This window comes from Crocuta crocuta, unplaced genomic scaffold, assembly GCF_008692635.1.
Source record: "Crocuta crocuta isolate KB4526 unplaced genomic scaffold, BGI_CrCroc_1.0 scaffold467, whole genome shotgun sequence".
NCBI classification, from domain to species: Eukaryota; Metazoa; Chordata; class Mammalia; order Carnivora; family Hyaenidae; genus Crocuta; species Crocuta crocuta.
Window position 1 is genome coordinate 2,192,470 of NW_027530632.1, and position 14,186 is coordinate 2,206,655.

At 46.1% G+C, this 14,186-nt stretch overlaps 1 protein-coding gene across 1 annotated transcript in view; it reads right to left on the bottom strand.

The window, feature by feature from the left end:
- MAOA (monoamine oxidase A) overlaps positions 1-14,186 on the bottom strand; it is a 68,049-nt gene that overhangs the window by 21,451 nt on the left and 32,412 nt on the right. Inside the window, exons 4-5 of the mRNA XM_077768528.1 lie at positions 2,679-2,783; positions 1,682-1,773 (exon numbers count right to left, since the gene is read on the bottom strand). Of these exons, the coding sequence (XP_077624654.1) occupies positions 1,682-1,773; positions 2,679-2,783 (197 nt within the window). The remainder of the gene's footprint in view (positions 1-1,681; positions 1,774-2,678; positions 2,784-14,186) is intronic.

A 14,186-nucleotide genomic window follows, 5' to 3' on the forward strand; every position in this document is an offset into this window, starting at 1 on the left:
GATGCTACCCCCCCTCCCCTCCCCGCCACCATCCAGCCTTTCTATCAGCACACACTGTGGCTCATTCATGGAGGATACCATCTGCATATACCGTCCACCTTTCATTTCTCCCTCCTTCCACTGCGGCTCATTCCTTGAAGATACCATTCCCCCACACCATCCACTCTTCCTACTCTCCCCATCTGTTATAGTGCATTCCTGGAACATGCCATCCCCACACCATCCATCCATCCACCGGCTCTCCCCCCATTCACTGTGACACATCCCTTGTTGATACCATATTCCTACATCATTCCCCACTTCCTGTCTATCCCCCAGTACTATGGCTCATTTCTGGAAGAGTCTTCCTCCCACACCATCCATTTCTCCTCTCTCTCCCCCAACCTCTATGTGGCATTCCGGGAAGATACCTTGTCCCTCACACTATCCACCCTTTTCCTGTCTCCTCTCATCCACTGTGACTCATTTTTAGTTGACACACTAAGTCCTTGGCTTATGTTTAACGACTGCCGCATCTGGGAATCTCTCCCTTACTCTCAGGTCAAGTTCCCTGTTAGTTGCTCACATAACTTTATGAAATTATGTGTATAATGTGAGTCTCTCCTGTGAGAAAAATATTACTTCCGTGAGTTTAGGGGCCGTGCCTAACAAATTCTCCACCATTCCTCACCGCTGGTATAGTGCCTTCACATAGCAGCCCCAGAAAGCTGACTAAATGATCTGTAAGTAACTCAACTAATTACACAGGTTCTCGATTAAAACATTATACAATTTCTTTTTTTAACACAGACTAGCTTTCCTTCGGTTTCCTATTTTTCTATACCTCTTTCTGTAGCTGACCACTATAGAATTTGAGTACACAATTACTTGCTCTATTGCAAATCACACAGTCCTTTCATTAAAAAACAAAAAACAAAAATATAAACAAAAAAACACAGGGGGGCCCGGGTGGCTCAGTCGGTTAAGCATCTGACATCAGCTCAGGTCATGATCTCGCAGTTTGTGGGTTCGAGCCCCACGTCAGGCTCTGTGCTGACAGCTCAGAGCCTGGAGCCTGCTTTGGATTCTGTGTCTCCCTCTTTCTCTGCTCCTCCCCAGCTCATGCTCTCTCTCTCTCTCTCTCATTCTTTCTCTTTCTCTCTCAAAAATAAATAAACTCTAAAAAATTAAAAAAAACAAAACAAAACAAGAAACAAGGGGCACCTTGGGTGGCTCAGTCGGTTAAGCGTCCGACTTCAGCTCAGATCATGATCTCACAGTTCATGGGTTCGAGCCCCACCTCGGGCTTTGTGCTGATAGTCAGCTCAGAGCCTGGAGCCTGTTTCAGATTCTGTGTCTCCCTCTCTCTCTGACCCTCCCCTGCTCATGCTGTCTCTCTCTCTCTCAGAAATAAATAAAACATTAAAAAAGTTAAAAAAAAAAAAACAAAACCAAGAAACAAACAAACAAAAAACCAGTCTACATCATTCGCCTCCTCTTTTCTATTATTTTAGGTTTGTTTTATGTTCATACCCACTCAGAAGTGTCTGATGGTCCCCCAAGTTGCTGCTACCTGAAAGATCATTAGGTTTGCTCTTAACTTTTTGCCTACCGCTTGTTACGAAAAACACTGTAGTGCAAGATCAGACAGAAATGATCCAAAGAAAAGATAAAAAGTCCATTTTAAATAGTCAGGGATTACTTGGTCCAGCAGATTTCATCGATGAGATCTTTCATGGTCATCTTGTCCCATTCCTCAGCGTGTGGAGCATCCCACGGTGCATCGGCTGGAATCTGCAAGGAAGAAGGGTGGGCTGGTTACACACGGCCCACGCTTCGCTAAGAGGCTGTGATGAGCACCCCTTTGATCCAGCCTCTGTGTCTATGTCGGAATGAGTGATTGGCGTAGAATTCTCCTATAGATAGTGGTGGGGTTGGGATGGATAGGTCTGTGGATTCTTTGTTTTAATGCTGTTGCCAGAATAATAATGATGATAATAATAAAGCAAAAAGGGGGGAAATTACATATAAATGTATACATAAATTAATATGGAATCATGATGATACTGATCATCATTATCATGAAGTCCTCAATTTAAGTATGAGAGCCTGGGACAAGGTAAAAATGCTGTGGGGGAACAAATCCCTCTTTCCTTTACTATCTGAAGTGGCCATGAGGCGCCTGGGCGGCTCCGTCGGTTAAGTGTCCAACTTTGGCACAGATCATGAGCTCACGGTTCGTGGGTTCGAGCCCCGCACCGGGCTCTGTGCTGACAGCTAGCTCAGAGCCTGGAGCCTGTTTCAGATTCTGTGTCTCCCTCTCTCTCTGACCCTCCCCTGCTCACGCTGTCTCTCTCTCTCTCTCTTAGAAATAAAAAAATTTAAAGAACAAAGTGGCCTCACACATGAGAAAGACAACCGGGAGCAGGATACGTAGCATAGAGCCGGAAGCACACAGGCATTCCGATCAGAGATGTCGGTTTGAATCCCGGTTCCCTTGCCGTGTGGCGTGGGGGAAGTCAGAATAACCCCCCGGGCACTCACTTGCCTTACAAGTGGAAACAGAGGAGCTGGGTGCCCTGGGAATGAGATGCATGAATGTCCAGAGCAATGTCCCCTGTGCTGTCGGAAGGCTATTAAATAGCTGCTATTGTTACTTTAGTAACAGGTTATAGGTAAGCCAGACACACACGCTTTACCTCCATCCCCATGTTATCCAGGGTCCGCCACAGATTGTTGTAATCCAGATATGCGACAGGATTCCACACCGGAGGAAAGGCACCCCGAAATGGGTACGTTTTCCCCTGCAAGACAAAGGCAAAGGATAATACCTTAAATCAGGATGGCATTCTAAAAGACAAAACCAAGCCAACGCGAGCACCATTTTCAAACTGACGGTATCCCCTACTGTTGCAAAAGTGTCACCTTTGATGGAAAGTAAATAACATTTTGTCTACACAGGCCCGAAATTTCAACTAGATTAGCTGGATTTCCCTCGTGTCATGCTGCCGGTTTCTAATTTACAAGGAATCACACCTGTGAACTTATTTCTGCTTATACAGAGAAAATAAAGAAGGGTGGCGCATCCGGGGGCGCCTGGGTGGCTCAGTCGGTTGGGTGTCTGACTTTGGCTCGGGTCATGATCTTGCAGTTCACAAGTTCGAGCCCCGCGTCGGGCTCTGTGCTGACAGCTCAGAGCTTGGAGCCTGCTTCCGATTCTGTGTCTCCCTCTCTCTCTGCCACTCCCTTGCTCACACTATCTCTCTCTCTCTCAGAAATAAACATTAAAAGAAAAAGAAAGAAAGGTAGCTCATCCTAATGTCTAATGCCAATGCCACAATGTCCTGAGTTTCTATCTAAGCTCTTTGGAACAATGTTCCCACTCAGATGAGGAAAGGTTGAGGACACGGAAGATTGTCCTCGGACCACACAGAGGACTGGAACCACAAAGCAGAATACCCGAGACTGTGTTTTAGGGCTCGCACAGGCGCAATTAAGAGACTGGCTAGGCCAGTGACCATGCCTGAAATCAAGAGTCAAACTATGAGAACCAGGGACACCAATGGGCATTTGACATTTCTTGCTCGCCCAGCGTCCACACGTCTTTCCAAGTATTATCCTGGTCTCTTTTTGGGGAACTGTTGCTCCTCCTCCGTGGATAGATGTGTAGGGAGGATGGAATTGGGTATCATGTCCCAGCATAGCAGGCGGTGGGCCAGATCCTTTCTGCACTGGCTTTGGCTCCTGGTGCAGCCAGGTTGAGCCGGGCCGATCCCCTACTCTCCGACCCTGGAACGAGTCGCCCAACAACAGAAGAAAGCTGACTATGGGTTCTTCTTTCCTGTGGTTCCTGCCTCTGACTTGCCAGGGCTCCCAGGACCTATTCCCGAGTGTGGCCCTGTGGCCTCCCCTGGATTCTGTGGGCCCTCTGACAGCCTTTCACCAACTCCACTCTTGTTGGCCTGAACTGCTTTCTACCGCTTGGTACCGAGACCCCTAACCCACGGACGGCTAATGATGAGCCACCATCTGCTGCATCTCAACGGCGCGACAAGCCCTGGGATGTGCAAACACAAGCACAAGGCAAGAGTGAATCCTTGGAGAAAAGGGACCAGGTCCAGGTATCTTCTAAGGTCTCACTCCTTTAAAAATAAAAACATCCCGAAGAGCAAAATGTCGTCTACTAATACTATAGTATTTCTTGTGGGATTTTCACTTTTTTATCGAATAAAAACATACTCGATATTTGCAGAAAGCCTAGTGTGTNATGCTGACAGCTAGCTCAGAGCCTGGAGCCTGTCTTCAGATTCTGTGTCTCCCTCTTTCTCTGACCCTCCCCTGTTCACGCTCTCTCTCTCTCTCTCTCTCTCTCTCAGAAATAAATAAAACATTAAAATTTTTTTTAAATTTTTATGTTTATTTATTTATTTAGAGAGGGACAGACACAGTGCAAGTGAGGGAGGGGCAGAGAGGGAGACAGAGAATCCCAAGCAGGCTCCAGGCTCCGAGCGCAGAGCCCGACACAGAGCCTGAACTCACGAAACCACGAGATCATGACCTGAGCTGAAACCAAGAGTCAGATGCTTAATCGACTGAGCCCCCCCAGGAGCCCCATAACTGTTTTGGATTTCAAAAGGTGGGGGGTAGCTAAAGCAAAACTCTTGCCCATTGGGGAAGGGATGCAAGACCAAACAGCATTTGCATACATGCACGCATGCATGCGCGCGCGCGCGCACGCACACACACACACACACGCTTTAACGTAGTAACAAAACATGGCAGCCATTAAGTGACAACTAATTTTGCCTGCCACAGTAGCAAATTCAAATAACCTTGGCAGATTATGTGATCTGATTTCTTATCAGAAAAACGCGATGTTGTTATGCGGCAATACAACTTTCTGAGACTCCAAAGTTTTATCATCACCACCACCACGATCACCACCATTATTACTAACATTTATTGAGATCTCTCTCCATGCCAGGTCCTGGCTAAGCTCTTCATATGCATTATCTCGCTCCAACCCCTCGTGGAGGCAAGCGCTGTTAATATTTCCATTTTAATTAAAAAAAACTTTTTTGCTTAACATTTATTTATTATTGAGACACAGAGATGGAGCATGAGCAGGGGAGGGGCAGAGAGAGGGACACACAGAATCCAAAGCAGGCTCCAGGTTCTGAGCTGTTGGCACAGAGCCCGACGTGGGGCTCGAACCCATGAACTGTGAAATTGTGACCCGAGCCGAAGTCAGACGCTCAACCAACTGAGCCACCCAGGCGCCCCACTATTTCCATTTTATAAATGAAGAAAGTAACGCCCAGGGATATTTGCTAGAAAATAGTAGAGCGGAGATTTCTTGTTCCCAAACACTTTTGCTCATACCTTTTCTGGCCTTGTACCTGGTTGATAGAACATGGAGGTAGGTTTGTTTTAGGAACAACTTAACCTTCCCATGTAAATGAAAGAGAACCTGGGAAATGTGAAAGCTTAGAATCTTCCACACACATCTTTTGTGTTTCTAAGGAGTATAGAGGGAGATGAAGCAGCTCGGGAGGATTAGCTGGCCGTTGAGGGAAGAGAGTCAACCGTGGAGAACGCTGAAGTATGTGTGGAGGAAAATGGGCAGGCGTTTTACTCAGAACACAAAGCCAGCTGCGGAGAGGAGGCAGACTTGGCTTAACAGGTCACAGGGAGCCTTCAGAACAACTGGTTCTTGTTACAATTCTTCCCTTCAGATCAGGAAAACTACATTTTTCTTGGTAAAACGTGTTTTTACTCAAGCAAGAGTCTCATATGAAACTGATCTGTCCTTTGAAAAAAATGTTTTTTTTTTTTATAATAAATACAAACACGCTCAATCATCTGGGGACATTAAGAAAAGTATCATAAAGACAGTTCAATGGGGGCGCCTCGGTGGCACAGTCAGCTAAGCTTCTGATTTGTGTGATCTCGGCTCAGGCCATGATCTTATGGTTCGGGAGTTCAAGCCCCACATCAGACTGTGCTGATGGCTCTGAGCCTGCTTGAGATTCTGTCTCTCCTTCTCTCTGCCCCTCCCCTACCTGTGCTTTCTCTCTCTCAAAATAAATGAAGTTAAAAAAAAAGAAAGAATTCAAGAAGACTAGACGGAAAAGTCTAGCCTGGAAATCTTTTTAGAAATGGGAGCCATGCAATATTGTAAAAGAAGATCATCAAGTGCCACCACGACATTAATTTCCATTCTGTTGACAGAGGTACCATGTTGATGAACGGATTTTTTCATAAATTAGCTTCACCCTTCGTATCTGGCTTCTCTGCTCTTTTAAAACATTTTTTTAATGTTTATTTATTTTGAAAGAGAATCAGAACATGAGCAGGGGAGGGGCGGAGACAGAGGGAGACACAGAATCTGAAGCAGGCTCCAGGCTCCGAGCTGTCAGCACAGAGCCCAATGCGGGGCTCGAACCCACGAACCGTGAGGTCATGACCCAAGCTGACGTCGGACGCTCAACCGTCTGAGCCCCCCAGGAGTCCTCTCTGCTCTTATACCACAGGAAACCACAATCCGCTCAAGAAATGCATGTATATGGGAACAGGCACCTACATGTAACCTCTACCTCTGTCAGAAACCCCCAGAAGGCTTACTGCCTCCATGGCCTGCTTCTAGACTTGACACAACTTTCTACATGTGTGAATCTCTAAAGTAGTGCACGTCCCAGAGCTGTCTCTTGATGGAGTGAGAGTGGCCCACAAACCAGACCTTCTCACTCTCTCAAATGGGATTGTACGGTTTTCTCACCAACATGGCAGCCCTTCTGCCATACTTCCAAACGGCTGCTGCTCCTTAAAAATAACAGAAAAAAAAATCTCGAGTAAAGGTCAAGTTCATGTTGTGCCTATACTCTGAAACCTTCCCACCCTTCCAGAGTGGCCTTTAATCTCTACAGCAGTGTCTTTATACACAGAAGCCGTGGTTGAGGTCCAGAAGAACACAATGTCCTTGGAACCATGCCCCAAATACTTAAGTCCCTTTGAGAAACCACATCCTTAATCTACATCCTTAATGTTCATAATAACAAGAGACTATTGCCAGGAGATGGCAGTTCAGGGCTCCCACATCATTCTTTATCGTTGGTCCTGGAAGACAAAGCAAGTGCAGAGTAAGCAAGTAATATTTACTGACCAGCAGCCTTGCTGGGAAAGTTTCATCTCTCTGGACTTTTATTATTTTAGTTAAACAAAAGGAAGTGGGTGTTATTAAAGAGTATCACAGGCCACCGAGGAAGGCTGGCAAATATTTTTTAAATCATCATCTTGAAAATAAACAGATATGTTCTAGAATGGTTTAGGAACAAGTCGGCCCAACCCATATGAATTCCCTGGCACCCTTCCAGACCCACTGCTTGGCGACAAGCCTATAAGAGAATGCTTTTGGTTTGTTTTCTACCGTACATAGTAATGCTTCAAATAAAGAAATCAGAGGCACCCAGGGTGGCTCAGTCGGTTAAGCATCTGACTCTTGGTTTTGGCTCGGGTCATGGTCTCACACAGTTCGTGGGTTCGAGACGCACGTCGGGCTCTGGGCGGACATTACAGCCTGCTTGGGATTCTCTCTCTCCTGTCTCTTTTCTCCTCCTTGAGCACGCTCTGTCTCTCTCAAAATAAATACATAAACTTAAACAAAGAAACAAAAAGACATCATCTAGGGGGGTGGAGTGTGTGACTCTTGATCTTGGTGTTGTGAGTTCGAGCCCCACGTTGGGTGCTGAGTCACTTAAAAATAAAATCTTAAAAAAAAGAAAAAGAAAGAAGAAATCCTCTAAAAAGAGACCCCTTAAGGGGCACCTGGGTGGCTCAGTTGGTTAAGGGTCCAACTTTGGCTCAAGTCATGATCTCGTGGTCCATGAGTTCGAGCCCTGCACTGGGCTCTGTGCTGACAGCTCAGAGCCTGGAGCCTGCTTCCAATTCTGTTGTCTCCTTCTCTCTCTGCTCCTCCCCTGTTCATGCTCTGTCTCTCTCTGTCTCTCAGAAAAAAATGAGCATTAAAAATTAAAAAAAAAAAAAAGAGAGAGACTCATTAAATAGGATGACAGTACTGTGTTGTATTAGTAGGCTCTTGGGTAAGTAAAGCCAATTGACAGAGCCTTTAAAAAATTTGTTTTCCTCTTCCCCAAAGGCCGTGAACTCAGGAGAAACAGGCAGTTAGAAAAAAGAAGAAAAGGTTACACTGTGAGGATGAGTGGCTGTTTTTCCGGAGCGACTTTATTAAGACATAATTCACGTACTCAATCATCCACCCACTGCAAGCGTACAATTCAACGGGTTCTGGCAGATTCACCAAGTTGTGCATCCATCACCACATCTGATTTGAGAACATTTCTGTCCCCCTAAGAAGAAACCCTTCGTCATTAACAGTCACTCGGCCTTCTCCCCCAACCCCATTCTGAAGAACAGCCAAACTATTTTGCACAACCCCAGCACCTCTTTACATCCCCACATGTAACTGACACATTCCAATAGCTCCATTTCTTCACCAACACCACGTACTGTCCTTTCAGTTCGAGCCATCCTGGTGGGCGCAAAGTGGTATCTCAAACTAGTTTTGACTTGCATTTCCTGAATGACTGATGACAGCCAAAGTCCAAGCAGGCTTGGCGAATGGATGGTCACAGTGTTCAGCCCTCACACCATCTCCATCCTTGCTGCCATGGCCACTTTGTGACGTGGGCCCACTGAGCAAGCAACAATGGAAGGAGAGGGTGCGGTGGCTTTGTAATGTGTTGACTTGTCCAAGCTGAACTGGATTGCCCAGAATTTTCTTTCCTATGTATTTCTGCTAAAGGTAGGTCACAGCTGAGGGACAGAGCTAGACTGTGGTACACCATGTGGATGGGGCAGAACGTAAGTATTGCAGGTGTACCCTCCTAATCAGTGTGCAATGTTTCAAACCAACCCAAAGCCATTGGGCAAGGGAGTCCAGCTGATTCTATGCTTATAGGTCAGCTTTCCTGGATGGAGAGTAGGGCAGAGAAGGGTGGAGAGTGGATCTGAAGGAACAGGTTAAAAGATAACAAAGCCACAAGGATGAAAACTAACAAATCACTTCTGTCTGCTCTGAATCCATCACACTGGCTCCAGACTCTATCAGCTCTCAGGTATATGATTACTCTTGGCCAGGCCTTAAGAAGATTGGTTCCCCCCCTTGATTTGTTCTTATTATACCATAGGTCAAAATGCATCACGAGCTTTCTACAATGTGATCTTCGGGTTCTTCTTCTTCTTCTTTTTTTTTTAAGTTGATTTATTTGACAGATAGAGCGAGGATGCACGTGCGCACAAGTGAGGGAGGGGCAGAGAGAGGGAGAAATAGATTTCCAAGCAGGCAGTGTTAGCATGGACCCCAATGTAAGGCTCAAACTCATGAACAATGAGATCATGACCTCAGCCGAAATCAAGAGCCAGACACATAATTAACTGAGCCACCCAGGCGCCCAATAAACCATTTCTTTTGAATCCTTCTTTTCATTAAACTTTATTTAAAACTGGGGTGCCTGAGTGGCTTAGTCGGTTAAGTGTCCGACTTCGGCTCAGGTCATGATCTCACAGTTTGTGGGTTCAAGCCCCACGTCGGGCTNCTCAGAAGTCCACATTACATATATATTAGATCTGTTGCATATATGTGGGTATATATGTATGTGCGTGTACGTGTATAATTTGTTTAATCTCAGCTGGTGCCTGTCACTAGAGTTCATGACCCCATGATCTTGGTCTAGACTCCCCTGTCCCTCCCCTCTGTGCCTCAGTCTCCAGGAAAACTGGATCTGCAGTGCCACTGAGCCGGACCCTCTCAGGAGCCTAAGATGCTTTCTAGATGGGGAGGTTGTAGGGATGAGTAAACACCGATCTGCGAGAAATGTGGTCCCAAAGATTCCATGTAGCTGCTGAAGTCAGAAACCACTTCAGCTTCCTCTGGTGGCCGGGGCCCTGTGTTTGCTGCCCATGGCACCTTGCCATTTTCTACAGCGCGTTAAACTGATTTATATAAGAACTTTCCCAACGAATTTCAACACACCTTAGAAAGACTGGGCCTCACACATGTTTATAGCTCCTACACTCCCTGTACATTCCAAGGTTCTGAGAAACGCTCGTTAAAGGAAGGGCTATAAAAGGGGGAAATACAATTCATGCGTTTATGTAAGTAATCTCTACACCCAACGTGGGGCTTGAACTCACAACCTGGAGATCAAGAGTCACTTGCTCTACCAACTGAGCCATCCAGGCGCCCCTCTTTCTTCAGACAAGATCTTCTAATAAATACCAATTTAGCATTTTTTATGGTCAATGCCGTGTACATATCTTTTCTAAAATAGCCATAACCAGGGGTGCCTGGGTGGCTCAGCTGGTTAAGTGTCTGACTTTGACTCAGGTCATGATCGCACAATTCATGAGTTCAAGTCCCACGTCGGGCTCCTTGCTGACAGCTCGGAGCCTGGAGCCAGCTTTGGATTCTGTGTCTCCCTCTCTCTCTGCCCCTCCCTTGCTCATGCTCTATCTCTCAAAAATGAATAAAAACATTAAAAAATGTTTTAAAAAATTGCCATCACCAATATTACCATCAAATTTCCTAGAACTCTGTATGTGTAAGGTGTTGAAAGGAAGAGAAAAAGATGGAACTCTCTAAGACCATTTCCTATGTGAGTATTTCTCATGCTCTTTACGGGTTCTATATGAAAATGGGTCCCATGGTCAAGGATCTGGGGAAACGCTGGCTTAGAGATAAACAGCTTTTCTATGTTTAATTTTTATTTTCTGCCAGGCCTTACAGGACCCCTAACTTGCTAACGGACATCTTGCCCCTCAAAGATAGGGATAGAACGCGGAGCATTTCCAAAATGTATCTGAACAAGAAAGCCCTTCTTTTGCAAAGTACTTTTGGCATGTTTTCTTGCTATTCTGGCTGGCGCTGTCAGGGGCCTAAGGGCACACGGGTGAACATGGGCTAGAAAGAAGAGCTCTGAAAACCAGAGGGTTTAATTTTCCAAAGGATACTAACGGGAATACATTCTCATGTGTGCGTTTCCAGAATAAGAGCGTGCGTCATCCCCAACCCCGAGTCGAATAGGAGAAAGAAAATGAAATGACTTGTTGGTCTAGCTAAAATTGCAAGTGCTCTGCTGTTGAGTCTCAAGCCTGGGACTCGGCCCCATGGAACAGGGCAGTACAAAGAGAAAGTACGTCAGAGCAGGTTGAGAGGGTCAAGGACAAAGCGGAGCTTCTTGCCAGATTGAGGGTTAACTGAGTGCATTCACCCTGTGTATCCCAGTGACTGGGCAGACGCAGCCCTGCTACCGTAGGGCACGGGGTTACTGTAGTGATGTCTCAAATGATGGAAACGTGGTAAGGAGAGGGGACCGGAAGCCATTAGATCCTTAGAACAATCTCCCCCACATCTGAACATCAGGGGAGGATTTAAAAAAAAATATCTACAAATTGGGGGCGCCTGGATGGCTCAGTCGGTTGAGGGTCCGACTTCGGCTCAGGTCATGAGCTCACAGTCTGTGAGTTCGAGCCCCACATCCAGCTTGCTGCTGACAGCGCGGAGCCTGCTTCGGATTCGGTGTCTCCTTCTCTCTCTGCCTGTCCCATGTTCGCACTCTCTCAAAAATAAACATCTTTTTTAAGGTTAAAAAAACAAATAAATAAAGTCTACAGATTGGGAAAAGCCACAGACATTCAGGATTTCTTTGGTCCAAATAATTATGTAGATTAGCGACTGTGCCCACATATGTGCCCCAGGGTCAACTTCTGTGACTGCCTGCTGGGAAGCAAGTATGGGCCAGTGGGGATTTCTTCCCATCACCTATGAAGCCTGAGGTTCTCGGCAGAGACATTCACCTACTGGATATGGTTGTGGAAACGAGGACACCAGCCACTTAAGCAGGCACAGAAAATTAAATCTCAGCCTGAGGGTCCCTGTATCACTGAAGTCTGACAAATTACGCGAGCAATATAGAAAAGAAAGGAAATGACTAGTTCAGGAATCGATCTCTGAAAAACCTGACCTGTGAAAAGTCCTTTAAAAGGAAAGGACTCAGCTCCACAGCTTTTGGGATCATAGTGTTTATTACATTCAATAATCAACACTGGGGGCGCGTGGGTGGCTCAGCCAGTTAAGTGTCCGACTTCGGCTCTGGTCATGATCCCACGGTTCATGTGTTCGAGCCCCACGTCGGGCTCTGTGCTGACAGCTCAGGGCCTGGAGCCTGCTTCCGATTCTGTGTCTTCCCCTCTCTCTGCCCCCTCCCCTGTTCACGCTCTGTCTCTGTCTCTCTCAAAAATAAGTAAACATTAGGGGAGCCTGGGTGGCTCCGTCCATTGAACGTCCAACTTCGGCTCAGGCCATGAGCTCACAGCTCATGAGTTCGAGCCCCGCGTCGGGCTCTGTGCCTGGAGCCTGGAGCCGGCTTCAGATTCTGTGTTTCCCTCTCTCTCTGCCCCTCCCCTGCTCACACTCGGTCTCTCTGTTTCTCAAAAATAAATAAACATTAAAAATTTTTAAATAAATAAATAAATGGAACAAACATTAAAATAGAGGGTTATATAACAGCGTTGATTCTATTAATTGTCAGGACACGGCAAAGACAGCTAAGGGTTTCTGGCTAGGTCAGTGTGTTCATGGGGTAATGGGACTCCCTTTCTTCAGCAAGCACCCAGAATGGACCAGGGACGCCATTTACAGGACGTTCAAGGGTGTTTCAGGTTTCAACCGTTAAAGAAGGCAACTCTACAAAAGTCTGAAACTTCAGGACAGATGATTAAGTCTTCTGGCCAGGACAGTGGGCTTGTGCTCTGGGGTAAGGCAGGGAGTAGGGAGTACAGAGGGGGAAATAGGGAAGAGGTAGAAAGCAAGAAGAGGGGAGGGAAAAGGAGAGGCTTTCTGACCTCGCCTCGGCAACCACATTCTACCCTGAAAGCGCAGAACCTCCAAGAGTTGAGTTATCAAGGAGATGAGCAATTTCTCTCGAGGAAGCTGCTTATGGGATGCTTCATTCCACTTACAAGGTTCTTTTTTAAAAATTTTTAAATGTTTATTAGTTTTGAGAGAGAGAGACAGAGTACGAGCAGGGGAGGGGCAGAGAGAGAGGGAGACACAGAATCCGAAGCAGGGTCCAGGCTCCGAGCTGTCAGGGCAGAACCCGACGCGGGGCTCGAACCCACAGACCACACGACCAAGACCTGAGGCCAACTCCGACACTTAACCGAATGAGCCATCAAGGCGCCCCTCCACTCCCAAGGTCTTTTTTGCCATTAACCGCAATGCCCAGGCCTCACTTGAGGGGGTAACTGCAAAGGTCCACAGCCTTTGAGAAATCCTTTGTGTTTGACCTAATCCCCTTTGTGTGCTGCCACTCAAGGCCAGCTCTCTTGAGTCACAGAGGGCGACTCGGGGCTACTTCTCAATGAATGCTTGGAAAAGGACTGTTGGAATGAATCGCCCTCCATGAGAAATGAATAGGAAGAGGTCAAAAAGGGTTCAGTATGGTTGATGGGAGCACAAACATGCGAATTCACCTGATGTTGCTGAACTGTACGTCTAATGGTTAAGAAGACAAGTTTTGATGTTACGTGTATTTCACCATCATTTTTTCAAAAAAGAAAAAAATAGAGGGGTTGGGGGGAAATAACNCCCTGAAAGTTTATAGGAAAAAGAAAGGGGCCTTTGAGAGAAAATGGCTAATGCTGACCTAGCTTTCTGAACAGTACAAGGCTTTAAGAGTGATTTCTGTCACTATGTTTTCCTGTAAACAAAAGAAATAAATGAAGTCTTTTTAACATGGAGGGGGAAGGGTGCCTGGGTGGCTCAGTTAGTTAAGAGTTCGGCTCAGGTCACGATCTCCCGGTTTCTGGGTTTGAGCCCCATGTCGAGGCTTCGCACTATGTGAACCCTCCTTGGGAGTCTGTCTCTTTCCCTCTCTCTCTGCCCCTCTTCCACTCTCTCTCTCTCAAATATAAATAAATAAATCTTTTTTTTTTTTTTTAGTGGAGGAGGAAAATGAATGGAAGTTACTAAAACCTAGTTTTCACAAGCTACGTCCGTATATCTTTGTACTAAATAAGATAGACCAATGTGAGACTATATGAACATTTTTGGTCTCTCTGCTTTTAAAAAACCTACGTATAACTGTAGTTTATCAAAGAAAACAAATAACCCCGCTTGTCTTACTTCA